General features: G+C 44.4%; 1 protein-coding gene across 1 annotated transcript in view; it reads left to right on the top strand.

Annotated features, from left to right (window-relative positions):
- Positions 1-520: 520 nt before the first annotated feature.
- Positions 521-21330, top strand: part of LOC142255116 (ribosomal protein S6 kinase alpha-4-like) — a 104035-nt gene continuing 83225 nt past the window's right edge. The window contains exons 1-3 of the mRNA XM_075326568.1: positions 521-710; positions 15266-15337; positions 19231-19449. Coding sequence (XP_075182683.1) covers positions 662-710; positions 15266-15337; positions 19231-19449 — 340 coding nt within the window. The 5' untranslated portion in view covers positions 521-661. The remainder of the gene's footprint in view (positions 711-15265; positions 15338-19230; positions 19450-21330) is intronic.

Below are 21330 nucleotides of genomic sequence, written 5' to 3' on the forward strand. Positions count from 1 at the left end.
ATATATAAACACACATGCTCACACACATACATATAAAACCATATACACTCAAACACACATGTACATACACTGACAAATATATTTCCACACATATACAAATATGTACATACATTGACACACATTGACACACATATACACACATGTACATACATTGACACACATATACACATGTACATACATTGACACATATACACACATGTACATACATTGACACATATACACACATGTACATACATTGACACACATGTACATACATTGACACACATATACACATGATACATACAAACATTTACACACAGACACACACTCATGTACAGACACACACACATACATACACTAACAAACATATACACACACATATACACTCACACACTCATATACACACTGACAAACCTATACACTGACACACCTACATATACACACCTACAGGCTCTCCTGCTGACACCCGTCAGTCCCCTGTGCCCGGCCTGTTCTGCCTGACACACCCTCTGCATGTAGCGACACACCCAGTGCAGCACATCACACTACACTACAGCCCACAGTACAGGCTGACAGCGCACAGCCCACAGGAAGTCCTCATCTCCGTGTTGTGCCATCTTCCTCATACCACAGACAGGGACCCGGAGCAGCCGCCGGATTCCAGGGCCCCGCACAGCCGGACATGGGAGATCCGGGCAGCGCAGCGCCTGACACCGACACACGGGTGCAAGGTAAAGGCGGCAGCGTCACCGGCCACCGCGACCCTCATCACTGCGGAAATGGGGGCACAGGCACCGCACACAGACACTGCACAGACAGCGCACACGGGCACTGCACACATGTTTACATGTTCTGCCTCTATATGTGTGTGACTCATTGCGTAACTCACAGTGTGACAGATTGTGTGACTGTGACTCATGGACACAGCTGCCATATATACACATGTCACACTGCAGCAACAGGCTCCTGATCTGTATGTGTGCAGCTATGTGTGTGTATGGTCATGTAGCTACATGTGTGTGTGTAGTTATGTGTGTGTCTGTATAGTTATGTGTATATAGTTATGTATGTGTGTGTGTATATAAATGTACATGTGTATGTAGTTATGTACTGTGTATATATACAGTTTGTGTGTATATAGTTATGTGTATTGTTATGTATATATGCATGTGTGTATATAGTTGTGTGTGTAACGTATGTGTATTTGCGTGTATTGTGTGTGTATAGTTTTGTATGTAGTTATGTACTGTATATGTGTGTGTGTGTGTATATAGTTATGTATGTGTATTGTTATGTATACATATGTGTGTATTATGTATGTATATATGTATTTGTGTGTATTGTTATGTATATATGCATGTGTGTATATAGTTATGTGTGTGTGTGTAACGTATGTGTATTGTTATATATGTGCGCGTGTGTGTGTATATATATATATATATATATATATATATATATATATATGGTGTGTGTATATATATATATATATATATATGGTGTGTGTATATATATATATGTGTGTATACTTTTGTATGTAGTTATGTACTGTATGTGTGTATATATATATATATATATATATAATGTGTATGTATGTGTGTGTGTGTGTATATAGTTATGTATGTGTATTGTTATGCATACATATGTGTGTGTAGTTGTGTGTGTGTATTATGTATGTATGTATGTATATATTTATTTGTGTGTATTATGTATATATGCATGTGTGTATATATTTATGTGTGTAATGTATGTGTATTGTTATATATATGTGTGTGTGTATTATGTATGTATATGTGTATTATGTATATATCTATATAAGTGTGTGTGCATGTAGTTATGTATGTGTTTGTGTGTGTGTGTGTGTGTGTGTGTGTGTGTGTATATATGTGTGTGTATATAGTTAAGTATGTGTGTGTAGTTATGTATATATCTATTTATGTATGTGTATTGTTATCTATGTATATATGTCTTTGTGTGTATATAGCTATGTGTGTGTATATTTATGTATATTTCTATCTATGTATGTGTGTAGAGTATATAGCTATGTATGTGTATAGTTCTGATTGTATATGTCTGTGTGGAAATATTTATATAGTTATGTATACATCGGGTGAAATAAATATTGAACATGTCACCATTATTCTAAGTAAATTTATTTCTAAGGCTATGTGTCCACGGTAGAATGTACCTGCGGATTTTTCTGCATGAAAATCCACGACTTTCGCGGCAAATCCGCACCTTATTTTTGCCGCGGATTACCGCGAATTTGCCGCGGATTTTGATGCGGATTTTTTTTTTTTCCCCATTCTATACCCAAAATCCGCACCAAAATCCGCAACAATAATTGACATGCTGCAGATTTTTCCGGATCAAAATCCGCGGCAAATCCGCCGCGGAAAAATCCGCAGCATGGACACAGCATTTCCAAAATGCCATTGAAATGGCTTGGAAGTGCCGCTGCTGCAGATTTTCGGAAAATCCGCGGTAAATCCGCGGCAAATCCGCGGTAAATCCGCAGCGTGGGCACATAGCCTAAAGGTGCTATTGACATGAATTTCTCACCAGATGTTGGTAACAACCCATCCAATTCACACAAGACAAGAAATTAAACCAAAAATGTCCATAAATTAAGTTATAAGTAATTATAAGAAATGACACAGGGAAAAAGTATTGAACACAACTGAGAGGTGCAAAAAGCCATGGAAAGTCATGACACCAACTGAAATGTACCAATAATTAGAAAGCAATTCTACCACTTAGTGAAAATTATATCAGCTGGTTCAACAAATGGCTTATAAAAAGGTATCTCATTACTAAGATGCCACACAAGAAACCTCTCATGATGGGTAAAACCAGTGAGCTGTCTCAAGACCTTCACAGTATTATTATTGCAAATCATACTGATGATATTGGTTACAGTAGAATTTCTAAACTACTGAAGGCTCCAGTGAGCCCAGTTGGGGCCATAATGCGGAAGTGAAAAAAACATTATTTCACATTAAACCAGCCACAACCAGATGCTCCTCACAAGACTCCAGACAGAGGAGTGAAAAGAATTATCAGAAGAGTTGTCCAAGAGCTGAGGACCACCTGTAGAGAGCTACAGAAAGACCTGGAATCAGCAGGTACAATTGTTTCAAAGATACAATAAGTAATGCACTCCGCCTCTATGGCCTGTATGCACGCTGAACAAAAAATGTTCAACCGGGTTTAAAGTTTATTCATCAACATTTACACAAACCTGGGAAATACTGGGAGAATATAGTCTAATCAGATTAGACCAAAATTAAACCCATGTTTGTAGGCCAAAAAGCACCACATATCGCCCCAAAAACACCATACGACAGTGAAGTGTGGTGGTGGGAACATCATTGTGTGGGGCTGTTTTTCAGCAGATTGCACTGGGAAAATTCATAAAATTGAATGAAGGATGAATGGAGAAATGTACCGAGACATTCTGGATAAGAATCTGCTGATGATGAAGATGAAACAAGAATAGACATTTCAGCAAGAATATGATCCCAAACACCACAGCCAAGAAAACTCTCTCAATTGGTTTCAGAGAAAGAAAATAAATCTGCTAGAATGGCCGATCACCGGAATCCAATTGAAATTTTTTAGAAGGAACTAAAACTGAAAGTTATAGAAGGAGCCCACAAGACCTTCAGGATTGAAGAGTGTTTATGTGGAACAATGGCCAAAATCACACCTGAGCAATGCAGGCGACAAATGTCTCCATATAGGAGGCATCTTGAAGCTTCATCACCAACAAAAGCTTTTGTACAAAGTATTAAATACATTTCAGTAAGTGTCTTCAATACTTTTTCCCTGGGTCATTTCTCATTATTACCATCACTAAATTTATGAACATTTATGGTTCTGATTTCTTTGCCTGTGTGGAATGGATGGGTTGTTACTGACATCTGATGAGAAATTTATGTCAATAGCACCTTTGGAAATATATTTACCAAGAAAATTGACGTGTTCAATACTTGGTTCACCTACTGTATATTTGTATAAATATGTATATGTATATAAATATATATTTGCAGATTTTAGGGCTTTCTTTCAAGGTCTTGTCCAATGTCTGCACTGATTGGTTGTAGTCACTTTTTGTCTGTGGCGGCACAGTGACTTTGGCCACAACAAAGGTTGCACGGCCAAAGATTGCTGTACGCTGCTGTTACATTGCAGCATAATGCAAGTGAATGGAGTTGCTTTGCCGCCAAACAAGGTACTGCAACCGGCACGTTACAAATATTCTGGATTGTTCCGACTTTTTTGCGGCTTGCTTGTTGCAGTACATTGTGGATCACAGTCTGACCCCATTCTCTTGCACTATGCCGTAATCTAGCATTTTGACGTGAACGTTTATTGTGATGTAGACATTATTTAGGCTATGTGCGCACGTTGCGTACTGGCCCTGCAGAAATTTCTGCAGCAATTTGAACAGCACACGTGCGCTTCAAATCGCTGCAGAAACAGTACGTAATGAAAAAAAAAAAAAAAGCCGATTTCATGCGCTCTAAGTGCAGCCCCTCCCATAGACGGAGCGGGACATGCAGGCAGGGCGCGCAAAAGAAGTGACATGTCACTTCTTAGAAAGCACGCTTCGGGCAGCAGACGAAGCGCTGCGCTCTAATACGCCACGTGCGCACGTCTCCTGCATAATCTCCATAGATTATGCAGGGGACGCAGGACGCATGCAGTTACGCTGCGGTGCAGTTCGCAGCGTAACTGCTTGCAAATACGCAACGTGCGCACATAGCCTCAATCTTTCTGAAACAGTGACAACTCATGCGATTGAATGGGTGTCCATCCTGGATGTGACGTTGCTCTATTGCTTTTCATCAGGAGACTTTGCTATTTTATGCACATTCTAGATCAGCCTGATATTGATACTTTTATTTTGTATCTATGTGATGTGTGGGTATTTGGCAACATTTGGATGAATGTGTCAGAGATTATGCAGAATGCTAAGGCTACTTTCACACATCAGTTTTCTGTATTCAGGCACAGTCCTTTTTTTTCCTGATCCAACGGATCCTGAAAAAAAAGTGAAAACCGTATCCACCGGATCCGTTTTTTTAACGGATCCGTTATGCCGGATCCGTTAAAAAACGGATCCGGTGGATACGGTTTGCATCCGTTTTTGCATCCTTTTCGTCCGGTTTTTGGCTGGATCCGTTTTGTTAATTACATTGGTGCATGCGCAGTTAACAAAAACGGATCCGGCGGCCGCATCCGTTTTTTACCGCATTACGCCGGATCCGGCGTCCATAGGCTTCTATTGTAAAACACGCCGTATCGCGCCGGATCCGGCGCGATGCGTTTTTTTTGCCGGACAAAAAAACGTTGCAAGCTACGTTGCCTCCGGCCGCCGCATTTATTTATTTTGCCGCATCCGGAAAAAAACGGATGCACCGCAAAGCCATCCGGTACAATCCGGTAACAATGCAAGTCTATGGGGAAAAAACGGATGCGGTACTGGATCCGTTTTACCCGTTTTTTTCCGGATTGAACCTGATGGCAAAAAACTGATGTGTGAAAGTAGCCTAAGGCTGCTTTCACACATCCGGCTTTTGCAATGCGGCACAATCCGGCACTTTGCAGGAAAACCGCAACCGTTTTTTTTTTCTGCCGGTTGCGTTTTTCCTGCATAGACTTTAATTAGTGCCGCATTGTGCCGCATGGGCTTGCGTTCGGTCCGGTTTTTGCCGCATGCGGCAGATTTAGCCGATGCGGCGGCCGGATGGAACGTTCCCTGGCACGTTTTTTGCTCCGGCAAAAAAAAACCGCATCGCGCCGCATCCGGCCGATGCGGCACTTTTCCCAATGCATCTCTATGGATGCCGGATGCGGCAAAAACCGCATCCGGCCGCCACATGCGGTTTTTGCCACTGCGCATGCTCAGTAGCATGCCGCAAGCGGCAAAAACCGGACCGGCCGCATGTAAAAAACTTATGCAAAGGATGCGGTGTTTTCACCGCATCCGTTGCATAGGCTTCACAGCCGGATTGAGCCGCACGGCTCAAACCGGATGTGTGAAAGTAGCCTAACCAGAAGTACCTGGATTATTGGTTAACTGCACCTCTCTGATACTATGTGAATATATTAAAGAATTATAGAAATTCCATGTTATATTATACAAATATATTCCTGTCCAATATGAGAAATCTTGAATTAAAAGACAATAAGTCCACACGTCACTCATCTTTCATTGATAATTGGGTGCAGTCATTTATGTTTTGAACGTACCAAAGATTTATTAATTGGAGAGACAGGCAGCCTCAGCTGTACCTGCACCAGAATTTCAGATCTCAATGTGAATTTTGGTATAGATCTAGGGTACGCTCATACGAGCGTATGAATCGGATGAGGACAATGCAAGGAAATCTCGCTCGCATTGCACCCTGACCAATCTTATATAATGAGTTAGAGCAGATGGTCAGATTTTGGATAAGAGAAAACTCGCAGCATGCTGCGATTGTCAGCGTGAGCCGTGTCACCCGCACCCATACAAGTCTATGGGTTCAAGTGAAACATCTGACTGCACTCAGATGACATCAGAGTGCAGTGCGATAATTGTATCATCTGATAATGGAGGAGAAAGGGAGAATAATCCCTCCCTTTCCTCCGCAGCTGTGATCTGATCCCAGGATCGGGTCACAGTCACATGACACTCGGCTCACGCTGGCAGCACAGCAGGAGCCAAGGGTCACTATCATATCACATCCGATGCTCTCACATCCAATGCCATACAATCGTATGAATCCAGCCTTTTAGGAAGGCGGGCTTTGCACACTACGACATCTCAGGTGCGATGTCGGTGGGGTCAAATCGAAAGTGACGCACATCCGGCGTCGCAATCGATATCGTAGTGTGTAAATCCTTTTTGATACGATTAATGAGCGCAAAAGCGTCGTTATCGTATCATCGGTGTAGGGTCCGACATTTCCATAATGCCGGTGCAGCGACACGTACGATGTTGTTCCTCGTTCCTGCGGCAGCACACATCGCTGTGTGTGAAGCCGTAGGAGCGAGGAACATCTCCTACCTGCGTCCCGGCTGCAATGCGGAAGGAAGAAGGTGGGCGGGATATTTACATCCTGCTCATCACCGCCCCTCCGCTGCTATTGGTTGCCTGCCGTGTGACGTCGCTGTGACGCCGCACGACCCGCCCCCTTAGGAAGGAGGCGGGTCGCCGGCCAGAGCGACGTCGCAGGGCAGGTGAGTGCATGTGAAGCTGCCGTAGCGATAATGTTCGCTACGCCAGCAATCACAAGATATCGATGCTGCGACGGGGGCGGGGACTATCGCGCTCGGCATCGCAGCATCGGCTTGCGATGTCGCAGCGTGCAAAGTACCCCTAAGTCTGTTCAATATTTAAACTCTGAGCCCAATTCATCCAGATTGGTATTTTGCACGCCAGTTAATGAAGTGTCCATTAATGAATTTGTCCCATCTTTCCAGCTGCCGTGTGCCGCAGGAAGAAATTCACTCCAGTGAAAGACGACGTCTTTCTTGTAAATTCCGGCGTTTTTGTGCTATAAAGTATGATGAATTTGCTGGCACCATTTCATCACGCTCCCTCTGTCAAAGCATCATCCACTATTCCAAAAATGGAAAGAGTTCGTCAAGGTGGTCCAGTGTACAAACGCCGAAAGTCCCCAAATTTTTGTGTATAAAAATGTGGGGACATTTCAAGCAGTTTTATCTTTAAAAACTGGCATTAACTGCTTGATGAAGAGTCCCCTACATGTAAGCTCGGCCTTATTTTCCCTTACCGGGGGGCATGTTCACAAGAAGTTGCATTAAGGAGACAACTTGAGACTAGGGTTACATAAAGAGTTTGGCCGCAACAACTGACCTATGACCAAAGTTCTCTGGGTGTCTATGCATCTCGAATGAGAAAAGCAAGTTCTGAACAAATGTGGACTTCTTTTTGCAGTTGCAGTGTTACCCATTTACTTGTATTATCCTGATGGACAATCCCTTAAAGCCAGGTTGAAATAGCTTAAATATTACACTGATCCCTCCGGCACTTGCAATTTTAGAGAGGTTGTCTCTGATGAGCCACCATTTTTATTTTTTACGATAGCGCCATTCATTCCATGGCACTTTACATGGGAAAGGGGGGTATACATAGACAAGTACAATAATCATGAACAATACAAGGCACAGACTGGTACAGGAGAAGAGAGGACCCTGCCCGCGAGGGCTCGCAATCTACAAGGGATGGGTGAGGATACAGTAGATGGGGGCAGAGCTGGTCACGCAGCGGTATAATGGTCTGAGGGTTACTGCAGGTTGTAGGCTTGTTGGAAGAGGTGGATCTTCAGGTTCCTTTTGAAGGTTTCCATGGTAGGCGAAAGTCTGATATGTTGGGGTAGAGTGTTACGAGTATGGGGGAGGCACGGGAGATATCTTGTATGCGATTGTGGAAAGAGGAGAGAAGAGAGGAGTGGAGAAGGAGGTCTTGTGAGGATCTGAGCTAACGTGCAGGTAGGTACCAGGAGACTAGGTCACAGATGTATAGAGAAGACAGGTTGTGGATGGCTTTGCATGTCATGGTTAGGGTTTTGGAACAGAGTCTTTGGGCAATGAGAAGCCAGTGAATGGATTGGCAGAGAGGAGTGGTCGGGGGGACAGGTGAATTAGTCGGGCAGCATAGTTTAGGATAGATTGTAGGGGTGCAAGACTTTTAGAAGGGAGGCCACAGAGCAGGAGGTTGCAATAGTCCAGGCGGGAGATAATAAGGGCATGCATTAGGGCTTTTGCAGATTCTTGGTCAAGGAATGTACAGATCTGGGAAATATTTTTGAGTTGGAGTCAGCAGGAGGTGGAAGTACATAGATATGTGGCTTGAAGGAGATAGCAGAGTCGAGGGTTATTCACAGGCAGCAAGCTCCCGGGACTGATGAGAGTTAGCAACCGTCGACTTTGATGGATAGGTCAGGTGGAGTGGTAGAGTAAAGTGAGGGAAACCTAATGAATTCTGTTTTGTCCATGTTCAGTTTTAGAAATCGAACAGAAAAGAAGGCTGAAATAACAGACAGACATTGTGGGATTCTGGTTAGTAAGGACGTAATATCAGGTCCAGAGAGGTAGAATCGCATATCAGTACCATTGTTATTTGCCATTGATCAGTACTGCATGGAAAATAATAAAGGGGTATCACCATCTCGAAGATCCTATCCCAATATGTAGTAGATGTAGTAATAATAATATTGGCAAATACCTTCAATTAGAAATGTAGGATACTAAGAGTTAGTGTGATATGCTGGAGGACGAAACAAGAAAGTACTCAGGAGCAGAGGTGAGATCCAAGCCATAAAGGAAAACATCAGGCACCGGGATAATCAGGAACAAGGCTGAGGTCCATGAATCAAAATGCAATAAAAGAACCACATAAACGAGAGCCAGGACAGGATAACTGCAGCAGGTTGAAAACTCATTAACTGTAACACCAGGCTGGATGTCATTTTCGGCTACCTAACACTTCTGCCCAAATCTGCAGGGCTGCGAAAGATAAGGAACCAGGTGGCTTTCCTGAAGAAGAAGTTGGAATCACCTTGAAACGCGTTGTAATAAACCACCTTTCATCTACATGCAGCAGACTGGCTATCTCATCACATTCTCCAGCAGCGCAGAGACAACCACATTGTTCTTTTCAGTTCCGTTCGGATCTTTCTCAGCCTTAGGGCTCGTGGCTTCTACAGCTCCTGTTTCCACTTTCCAAGCTCCTTTCAGGATTGTGTTAGGCAGTACCACATAAGATGAGCAACCAGCCTATTTAATTCCAGGTTTATCGAATAAGACCCTATTGCGCTCGTTTATCCACAGTTTACTCCCCAGCTGTGGCAAATGGCGTCCGCTAACTAGAACTTCTAATGCAGGTCAATAAATCCACTAATCCGTAGTAGAAATCATGAGGTTTTATCCATATAGGAGTTTCAAATGGAGATAATATGGGAGAAAAACGAGCATGGACTCAGGTTGAGACATCTTGGGGGGGATGTTCAGAACTTTAAGCCTATGTGCCCAAGTTGCTTTTTTGTGTACTTCTTTTCGGCACATAAAAATACATGTTTTGGCAGGAAAGAAGAAGCTGAAAAAACACCCATTTTTTTTTTTATTGTGTTTGCGTGTTTTTTTCAAATGTTTTTTTTTCCATGCTTCTTTTTGTGCTTTTTTTAATCATGACGACCGCGGGTGTTTGGGTGCTTTACCCCTACGCTAGCCGCCGGGTCTCCGGCTGATTTTACAGCCGGACCCGGCTCTCTCTGCTTGGAGCGGTGCCCGCGCCTCTCCCGGCAGTTTAACCCCTCTGAATATTGCGATCACAGCATTCAAGAAGGCAGGGAGAGGGATCACTTAGCTCTCCCTTGCGATCAGATCCCTGGAATACAATCACAGGGACCCGATCGCTGCCACAGTAACTCTGGGTTGTCACCATGATGACCCCAGGTTACTGAGCTCCGGAGAGCCTCACACACCATGCTGTATACATGGTGTTTTAGGCAAGTGCTGCAATATAATCCCCTGTAGTGATAAAGTATTGCAGGGGATTATAGAAACACAGAAAATAAATGCAGAAACAATTGACATGCTGCTTCTTTTTTTCAGCAACAAAATCTGCAAGGAAAAAAGAAGCAACGTGTGCACAGCAAGTCACAATTCCCATAGACTTTGCTGGGATCCGTTTTTCCTTGAAGTATTGATTTAAAAAGTAAGCAAAAACTCCAAAAAAAACGGAAGTGTGAACTTAGCCTTTGCTGTGATGCTTTTGCAGTATTGAGTAAAATCTGCAAGGAAAGAAGCATGAAAAAAGCAACATGTGCAATTGCTTTATTTCCAAAAGTCACTTTTTATGCAGTGACCCTATAGTGTTTTTTTTTTTTTTTTAGCTGATTGATCTGCTGCCTGTAAATGTTCACATGCAAAATAATTGCAGATATTTTTTGCAAAATAAGGATAGGGCCCAGTTTGACAGTGGCCATTAGTGGCAAGGAGTCACTTGATTTTGCAAGGGAACAACTGTTTCACCAGCTAAATAAAGTCCGGTTGTAATGTCAGTGATTTTGCTAGTTGTTTTTTTTGAAAAATCAAGTGATTTTTCAAAAATAATGAAAATATGTCCTTACCCTTATGGTGAGACCACATAATCAAATCCTAGGGGAAGCTGCGCGGCGGTAAATCCACTCGCCCAGTGGAGGCCAATGGCTAGACAATTCAGGACAAAAATGGTGTGACCGTTGGCATTTGTGTTTCAGCCACAAAGCAAGACGCAGCGTGTGGTGTTTCACCCTTAGGAATTCATTCTATGGAATTGATTTGATTTTTTGCAGCCGTAATATACATTTCAGCAAACCCTCTTCTGATGAATGGGACAGTTGGACAGACTCGCCTTTATCGATTGCGCTAGATAATTACTTTGCTGCTCTTTTCCTCTGATCTCTGAGTCGCCTTGTATATTTGATATGCGAGCGCATCTGCGCCCCACACCAGCTAATAACACTGATATAGAGCTCGCCACTCATGTTTCAATATGAGTTACCACTCAGCTTTTCACTAGAAATGAGAAACGACAGGTGTTCCGAAGAATAACCCAGGATACAATTTTCTCAATTTTTCAGGACCAGGTGACCCAGTGTTTGGCGCTACAGCCCCTCCTCCCACTGTCCCCCTTTCCATTATTAGATCTATTAGTAGATTGCAATTTTTTCTTTTGCTGCAGCTAAAATACATTGCTTGCAAATCCTGTCTAAGGACCTGTGCGCACACTGCGGATTTACTGCGGATCTTGCCGCGGATTTGCCGCGGCTTTTCTGCAGAAAATGTGTCTAACATTGCTGCAGTCATTCCCCAGCAAATCCTATGGGTTTTAGAAAATGCTGTGCGCACGCTGTGTTTTTTTTTATACCCGCGGATTTTCCGCTGCGGAATTAATGAGCATGTCACTTCTTTTCTGCAGGCACCTGCGGTTTTTGCCATAGCTAATGGTAAAAATTCACAGGGACCAACATGGAGGAAAATCTGCGGCAAACCACGGTAAAACAGTCTGCGGATTTTGCTGCGGTTTTGGTGCGTTTTTTTTACCGCGGGTGCGGGATTCTTTTAAGAGGGTCCATTTTTTTCTTAAGATATAGTCACTTTCTAGTGCGCACATAGCCTAAATAAGGAGCATCGTCACAAAAAAATATAATCATTTTTCTTAGGGTATGTGCACACAGTGCAGTTTTGTTTCTCCAGCGAAAAACGCACCCTCTGGCTAGAAAACTGCGTCAAAAAATGAATGCAGTTTTGACTCGTTTTTACAGCATTTTGGTGCATTTTTGGGTGCGTTTTTTTAAAGGAGAAACAAAATATGATTGGATAGGATAATTGATAGACAGCTAGAATAAATAGAAAAAAAAATAGAAAGAACATATAGAAAGAAATAACAGAATTGCTCGATAGATAGTAAGATAGCTTGACCAGCTGTTTTTTAATTATTTTTTGGTAAAAACGAAAGAGTGGGATTCCTCCCCCCCTTCATTTTTTTATATACAGCACAGGAACAGCAACAGCTGCAACTCTCAGCTCTCTGCTGTACCTTGGCTGGTTATGAAAAATTGAGAGGATCCCACCCTTTTTTTCTTTTTTAATTATTTGATTTATTTAAAAAAAAAAAAAATTAAAAATGACATGGGGTCCCCCCCATTTTTTTAAAACCAGCCAAGGTACAGCAGACATCTGGGGCTGATATTATTAGGGTGGGAAGGGCCATGGTTACTTGGCCCTTTCCAGCCTAACAAAAGCAGCCCACAACCGCCCCAGAATTGGCGCATCCAATTCTGGTTCTGGACCTGGCTCTTCCCGTTGCCCTGATGCAGTGGCAATCGGGGTAATAAAGATTTAATAGCTGCCACTAAGTCCTAGATTAGAGATGGTAGGCGTCTATCAGACACCCCCATCAATAATCTGTAAGTAAAAGTAAATAAACACAAACACCCCAAAAATCCTTTATTTGACATAAATGACAAAAAAGCACCCTCTTTTACCACTTTATTAACCCCAATAACATTGCTGCAAGTCCTACGTAATGCACATGAGGTCCCACGGCAATTCCAGCACTGCTACATCTGACAATCACAGCGAGCGGCCATAGAGTATGACTGCCCGCTGTGAGGTGACTCATCCTCCACCTGCGGCTCACTTCAGTCGCGGCCTGATTTGCGGTCACAGGTGGAATACTCCAGTTGCAAGTCACCAGAGTGACTAATGTGAGCCCTGCAATCAGCACGACATCACTCAGGTTAGCCACCGCCACAGGGTGTCAGAATGAACTCTGAATGAAACTAATGAAAAAGGTGAAGCCTCAACTTCAGAGTAGAAGATTGGTAACAGGTGATTTAGAGCACTAATATGAAAGTCAATAGATGGCTCTGATGGATGCAAATGGGTCTGAAAAAACAAGGAAAAAGGGGTAAATGGATCGGGAAATTGAAGGAGACTAGGTCACAGATGTAGGGAGGAGACAAGTTGTGGATGGCTTTGTATGTCAAGGTTAGGGTTTTGAACTGGAGTCTTTGGGCAATGGGAAACCAGTGACGGGATTGGCAGAGAGGAGAGGCCGGGGAATAGCGAGGGGAGAGGTGGATTAATTGGGCCACAGAGTTTATAGCTTGGAGGGGTGCGAGACTGTTAGAAGGGAGGCAGAGAGCAGGAGGTTGTAGTAGTCCAGGCAGGAGATGATGAGGGCATGCACTAGAGTTTTTGCTGATTCTTAGTTAAGGAAAGTATGAATCCGGGAGATATTTTTGAGTTGTAGTCGGCATGAGGGGAAGGGGGCTCATATTTAATTCATAATCAATGCAGAAATATATGTGATTCGGAAGAGTCCACTTACTAGTCTTGCTACTGTATATGTTTTATTACATATAACCTTATCTTAGCAGACAGCAGAGGAGCATAAGCAGCTCTTATCTTTTCGCTGCTTGCTTCCTCGTGATGCTATTTATGTAACTAACTAATGCAAATTAGAGTTCACTTTGCAATTACTTTGCATTTAGCACCATGTGTTTAACAGCTAGGATGGATGGTGCGATTCTTATAAAAGCCAGAAGAAAACCTAAGAGCCGCACGTGGATAATACTTTGGGAAATTTATGGGCATCGTATGTTGCACCTATATACTCTATATACTCCGGGCATCAGATTGGAGAGTGTTATCAATATTGTTTTTTTGTGAGTAGCTGAAGCCAGAAGAAAACCTTCTAATTTGTGCTTTTTTTTATCTATCTATCTATCTATCTATCTATCTATCATAGTGGAAGGTGGTGCCTTGTTCTTAAAGAGTCTACCTACTGGCCTCAGCAGGTTTTTACTATGTAATCTGAGAGCAGTATTATGTAGGGGCTGAGAACCTGATTCCAGTGATGTTTCACTTACTGGGCTGTGTCCTGCCGTTTCAATAAAATTAGTGATAATCTGCTGATAAAACACTGAAGGACTAGGTGTCTTGTGCCTCTTGGTCCAACCCTGTCCCCAGCACTGATTATCAGCTGTCCATGGCCAGAGACATATCATTGGTGCAACCTGTTTGGTCGCACAGGGGCCTAAGAGGTTGAGGGGCCCATTTCTACCGCCAAAGCAGGTGGAACTGCACATTTTGGGCTACAAAAGGCCCATAAATTTTTCTTGCACAGGGGCCCTTTTCTGTTTGTGTTCACCAGTGCAGCTGTCAATATACGGTATACAGTGAAAGCTGACAATCAGTGTTGTGGGCGGGGTTATGCATCTCAGCACTCAGAGCTCTGCTAGATCTGCAGCAGAAAAAAACAGTGATTGTATCAAAATGACAGCAATCAGCTCAGTAAGTGACACATCACTGAAATCAGGATCTCAACCCCTACCTCATGTTGCTCTCAGATTACATAGCAAAAAGCTTGTGACAAATTCCCTTTAAATACATGCATTTTGGATTAAAAAAAAAAATCATAATTTAATGAAATCCAATCTTAACATTTTTTTTTTTTTTTTTTAAGACCCAAATACATGCATATGAGTAAAAAAATGTCTTTGAAGGTGCAGGCTTTGTAGCGAGGCCTATCTGCGTGGACAATCGGGGTGTCAGAAGTTGCCGTCTTTGACTTCCATTTTTGTAAAAAACTGCAAACCTCCGTATCCGGCAGAAGATATCTGCTCTAGAAAAGATGGATATTGTCTTTTCAGCAGGACAAACGCCTGCAAACGTTTGGGATTTTTTTGTGTATTTTCATTAATTACATTATTTTTTATTATAGTAAATCTAACAGAACATGAAGATAAAGTCGGGATGGAAGACTTTGAACTGTTAAAAATCCTGGGCACTGGAGGTAAGACTTGACCTGTAATATCCATTATACCTTCCTTTACGCCTTCTCCTCCTATTATAGCGGGATTGATGCTACATATGAGTGTTTTGCTCTGGGGTTTGTGATATTCTTTTTCTTTTGTTATTATCAGTACTATTCCCTCTAATGCAACTACCACAAAATAATAACCCATAAACAAATATTATCAGAGTCAAAGTGGTCGTCTCACCACAGACAATCCTTTCATGTTGAAGCCTCTATAGGGAACGTTTGATTTTGGCAATGGTATTTCATGGCTTCTTCGCTCCTCCTATTTCAGTGCCCCTTCGCTCCTCCTATTTCAGTGCCCCTTCGCTCCTCCTATTTCAGTGCGCCTTTGCTCCTCTTATTTCAGTGCCCTTTCACTCCTCTTATTTCAGTGCCCCTTTGCTTCTCCTATTTCAGTGCCTCGACGCTCCTCCTATTTCAGTGCCCCTTCGCTCCTCATATTTCAGTGCCCCTTTGCTCCTCTTATTTCAGTGCCCTTTCACTCCTCTTATTTCAGTGCCCCTTCGCTCCTCCTATTTCAGTGCCCCTTTGCTCCTCTTATTTCAGTGCCCTTTCACTCCTCTTATTTCAGTGCCCCTTTGCTTCTCCTATTTCAGTGCCTCGACGCTCCTCCTATTTCAGTGCCCCTTCGCTCCTCATATTTCAGTGCCTCGACACTCCTCCTATTTCAGTGCCCCTTCGCTCCTCTTATTTCAGTGCCCTTCGCTCCTCCTATTTCAGTGCCCCTTCGCTCCTCCTATTTCAGTGCCCTTTCGCTCCTCCTATTTCAGTGCCCTTTCACTCCTATTTCAGTGCCCCTTCGCTCCTCCTATTTCAGTGCCCCTTCGCTCCTCCTATTTCAGTGCCCTTTCGCTCCTCCTATTTCAGTGCCCTTTCGCTCCTCCTATTTCAGTGCCCTTTCGCTCCTCCTATTTCAGTGTCCTTTCGCTCCTCCTATTTCAGTGCCCTTTCGCTCCTCCTATTTCAGTGTCCTTTCGCTCCTCCTATTTCAGTGTCCTTTCGCTCCTCCTATTTCAGTGTCCTTTCGCTCCTCCTATTTCAGGGCCCCTTTACTCCTCCTATTTCAGGGCCCTTTCTCTCCTATTTCAGTGCCCTTTGCTCCTCCTATTTCAGGGCCCTTTCGCTCCTTTTATTTCAGTGCCCCTTCGCTCCTCCTATTTCAGTGCCCCTTCGCTCCTCCTATTTCAGTGCCCTTTCGCTCCTCCTATTTCAGTGCCCTTTCGCTCCTCCTATTTCAGTGCCCTTTCGCTCCTCCTATTTCAGTGTCCTTTCGCTCCTCCTATTTCAGTGCCCTTTCGCTCCTCCTATTTCAGTGTCCTTTCGCTCCTCCTATTTCAGTGCCCCTTCGCTCCTCCTATTTCAGTGCCCCTTCGCTCCTCCTATTTCAGTGCCCCTTCGCTCCTCCTATTTCAGTGCCCCTTCGCTCCTCCTATTTCTGTGCCCCTTAGCTCCTCCTATTTCAATGCCCTTTCACGCCTCCTATTTCAGTGCCCCTTAGCTCCTCCTATTTCAGTGCCCCTTAGCTCCTCCTATTTCAATGCCCTTTCACGCCTCCTATTTCAGTGCCCCTTCGCTCCTCCTATTTAGTGCGATTTTGAGATTAATGGCTGTGTAAATTATTAATTTGCTTTTATTGCATGAAATAAGTATTTGATGCAATAGAAAAACAGAATTTAATATTTGGTAAAAACCTTTGTTTGAAATTACACAAGTTAGACGTTTCGTATAGTTCTTGACCAGGTTTGACCACACTGCAGCAGGGATTTCGGCGACTCCTCCATACAGATCTTCTCCTGATCTTTCAGGTTTTAGGGCTGTCACTGGTCAACATTGAGTTTCAGCTCTTTCCAAAGATTTTCTATTGTCCTCATATCTGGAGACTGGCTAGGCCACTGCAGGACCTTGAAATGCTTCTTACGGAGTCACTCCTTAATTGCCCTGGCTGTGTGTTTTGGGTCATTGTTATGCTGGAAGACCCATCTACAAGGGAAGGAGGTTTGCCAAAATCTCGCAATACATGACCCCATCCATCCTCCCTTTTACGGTGCAGTCGTCCTGTACCCTTTGCAGAAAATAACCCCCAAAGTATGATGTTTCCACCCCATCCTTCATGGATGGGACTGTGTTCTTAAGGTTGTACTCATCCTTCTCCTTCCTCCAAACACGGCGAGTGGAGTTGATACTAAGAAGTTCTATTTTGGTCTCATCTGACCATATGACCTTCTCACCTGGATCATCCAGATGGTCATTGGTGAACTTCAAACAGGCCTGGACGTGTGCTGGGGTGAGGAGGGGGACCTTGTGTGCCCTACAGGATTTTAATCCATGACAGCATAGTGTGTTACTAACTGTAATATTTAAGACTGTGGTCCTCGCTCTCCTTGACCAAGTCCTCCCATGTATTTCTTGAGTGATTCCTGACTTTTCTCAGAATCATCCTTACCCCACAAGTCAAGATCTTGAATGGAAATCCAGACCAAGTAACATTCAGTCATCTTGTGTTTCTGTCCATTTTCTAATAATTGCGCCAACAGTTGTTGCCTTCTCACCAAGCTGCTTGCCTATTCTCCTGTAGCCCATCCCAGCCTTGTGCAGGTCTACAATTTTGTCCCTGTTGTCCTTAGGCAGCTCTTTGGTCTTGGCCATGGTGGAGAGGTTGGAGTGTGATTGATTGTGTGTGCGGACAGGTGTCTTTTATACAGGTAACAAGTTAAAACAGATACAATTAATACAGGTAATGAGTGCAGAGTAGGAGAAAAAATAACAGGTCTGTGAGAGCCAGAATTCTTGCTGGTTGGTTGGTGATCAAATACTTATTTTAAGGAATAAAATGCAAATTAATTATTTAATAATCATACAATGTGTTTTTCTGGATTTTTTTTTTTATTTTGTATATCACAGTTGAAGTTACCTACAATAAAACAGACCTCTCCATTCTTTGTAGGTGGGAAAACTTGCAAAATCGACAGAGTATCAAATACTTATTTACCCTACTGTAGGGGGCATTTCACATTCTCTGGAAATATTTGGCCATAAGCCCTTTGTGTGTTGAATTTAGCATCATTTCTTGAAGCAAAATAACTGAGAAATAGATGTGATAGAAGACCTGTGAGCCATTCTTATATTTCTGGCTATTTGGCTTTTCCAGAGTTCTGTACCTTGATAATTACTTCAGTACATGACGTATGATTTAAAGGGAACCTGTCACCACTTTTTTGGCCTATAAGATGTGGCCGCCACCACCACCGGGCTCTTATATACAGCATTCTAACGTGCTGTATATAAGAGCCCAGGCTGGGAGTATAACATAAAAAACACTTTATAATACTTACCTAATGGTTGCGCGGTTGGCCATATGGGCGTCTCCGTTCTCCGGTGCCGGCGCCGCCTCTTTTGGACATCTTTGTGCTCCTTCTTCTCTAGCCGCGGTGCATGACGGGTCTGACGTCCTCCACACTCGCCGGCATTCCGGTCCTGAGCAAAGTATTGTAGTGTGCCTGCGCAGGACCGGCGAGTGTGTATGACGTAGACGCGTCATGCACCCAGGCTTCAGAAAGAGGACGAAGATGGCCGAAATAGGCGGAGCCGGCATCGGAGGACGAAGACGCCCATATGGCCAACTGCGCGACCGTTAGGTAAGTATTCTAAAGTGTTTTTTATGTTCTACACAGCGGCCTGGGCTCTTATATACAGCATGTTAGAATACTGTATATAAGAGCCCGGTGGTGGTGGCCACAGCTTTATAGGCCAAAAAAGTGGTGACAGGTTCCCTTTAACATGATTGTTGTACAAAATTAACTTTCCCCTCTTGATCTCTGCACTAGGTGACTTCTGCTTCTTGTGATTTTTTTTCATTCCTCTTGCAGCATATGGGAAAGTTTTCCTTGTACGTAAAGTAACGGGCCCAGATGCAAAGCGTCTTTATGCTATGAAGGTTCTGCGCAAAGCAGCGCTGGTTCAGAAGGAGAAGACTGCGGAACACACGAGGACGGAGCGCACAGTGCTGGAACACGTGAGGCAGAGCCCCTTTCTTGTGACCCTTCATTATGCCTTCCAGACAGATGCCAAACTCCACCTTATACTAGGTAGGCGATTGTGATACTTTACTTACTATTAACTAGCGCTTGTGCGCTCTATTCTGTGTCATGTGCATTTCTACTCCGAGAAATGGGAAATTTGGACTGATCTTTCGCTCTCAATTCATGGGTAAAATCTGTCTTCAGTGAATACACATTTCCCCATTACTGGGATAGGAGATGACAGTTGGCGCTCATAATGTTCTATGGATAATTATAATTTGCAGCACAATGTCTGTGTCTGCCTCTAGCTCTTCCCCCTCCTAAAAATATTGAAAGCACCAACTGTCATCTCCTATCTTAGTAAGACCATGTGCTCACGGTGAGTTTCTTTGTCGCTCCATTGGGAGACCCAGACAAATGGGGTGTATAGGCTATGCCTCCGGAGGCCACACAAAGTATTACACTAAAAGTGTAAAGCCCCTCCCCTTCTGCCTATACACCCCCCGTGCTCCCACGGGCTCCTCAGTTTTTATGCTTTGTGCGAAGGAGGCAGACATGCACGCATAGCTCCACAGCTTAGTCAGCAGCAGCTGCTGACTATGTCGGATGGAAGAAAAGAGGGCCCATAACAGGGCCCCCAGCATGCTCCCTTCTCACCCCACTTTTGTCGGCGGTGTTGTTAAGGTTGAGGTATCCATTGCGGGTACGGAGGCTGGAGCCCACATGCTGTTTTCCTTCCCCATCCCCTTTAGGGCTCTGGGTGAAGTGGGATCCTAACCGGTCTCCAGGCACTGAGACCGTGCTCCATCCACAGCTCCTGGGGACTCTGCTGGATAAGGAGCCGAGTATCGTCAGGGACAAGGCCCTGCTACTTTGAGGTACTCTGTGTCCCCGTGGGGACCGCGCACAGTAACACCCCAGCATTGCTGGGTGTGTTAGTGCACCGGGGACCGCAGCGCTGACCGCGCTTGTGCCATCACACACACTGCAGCGTGGCTGGGTGTGTTAGTTTACTGGGGACTACCGCGCTGACCGCCGCTGCCATTTTTACACTGCGGCGCGGCTGGGACTGTTAGTACGCCGGGGACTACCGCGCCGACCGAGCTTATACGCCGGCCGCGCTTATAACTTTAGTCCCCGGCTTTTGCGGCCTAGTCTCATTCTTTCCCGCCCCCAGGCCTGCCAGTCAGGGGAAGGGCGGGACGCTGTACAGGAGTCAGCACTGAGGGCTGGAACATGCTTTGCATACTCCACCCCCCTCACTGTGCACAGTGGGGCACCAGATTCCCGCACTTTCTAGGGCACGCCCACGGCCCCCTCCTCTCCTCAGGACGCCGGCAACCATTCCTGTCAGCTCTTCTGACGCTGGAGAGGGGAGACAGGCTCAGGGAGACCCAGGCAGGGATTCTGGTGACCACACAACCGCTTTGAGCGGGCGGTAAGCAGCACCTGAGGTGCTGGCCCCACTTGTGCAGAAGTGTACTTATAGATTATATGATTATAGGCTATACTTTGCACTGTATGGTGCACGGTTGATTTTTGGCTATATACCCTCCTGGATTGCTCAGAGGAGACAACAGCATGGCGTCCACAAGAAGCAAGGGTGCCAAAACACAGGCTTACTATGCTGCCTGCGCCGCATGTAGGGCTATACTACCGGCAGGTTCCACTGACCCTCATTGTGTGCAATGCTCGGCCCCTGTGGCACTTATTCAGCCGGAGCCTCTGCTAAGGGTGGCCCAGGGGGAACCACCTGCTAACACTGTCCAGGTGACAGGGACGGAGTTTGCAGTTTTTACTGAAAGACTTTCTGAGACTATGGCTAAGATACTAGAAGCCTTGCAGTCCAGACCGGTATCTCAGACCATGGGCACTGTGGAATCATTGCTCCCTGGCTCCCCTCAGTTGGAACAACAATGTCCTCCCGGGGTGTCTCATAGATCCCAG

The sequence above is a fragment of the Anomaloglossus baeobatrachus genome, chromosome 10, assembly GCF_048569485.1.
Source record: "Anomaloglossus baeobatrachus isolate aAnoBae1 chromosome 10, aAnoBae1.hap1, whole genome shotgun sequence".
Lineage (NCBI taxonomy): Eukaryota > Metazoa > Chordata > Amphibia > Anura > Aromobatidae > Anomaloglossus > Anomaloglossus baeobatrachus.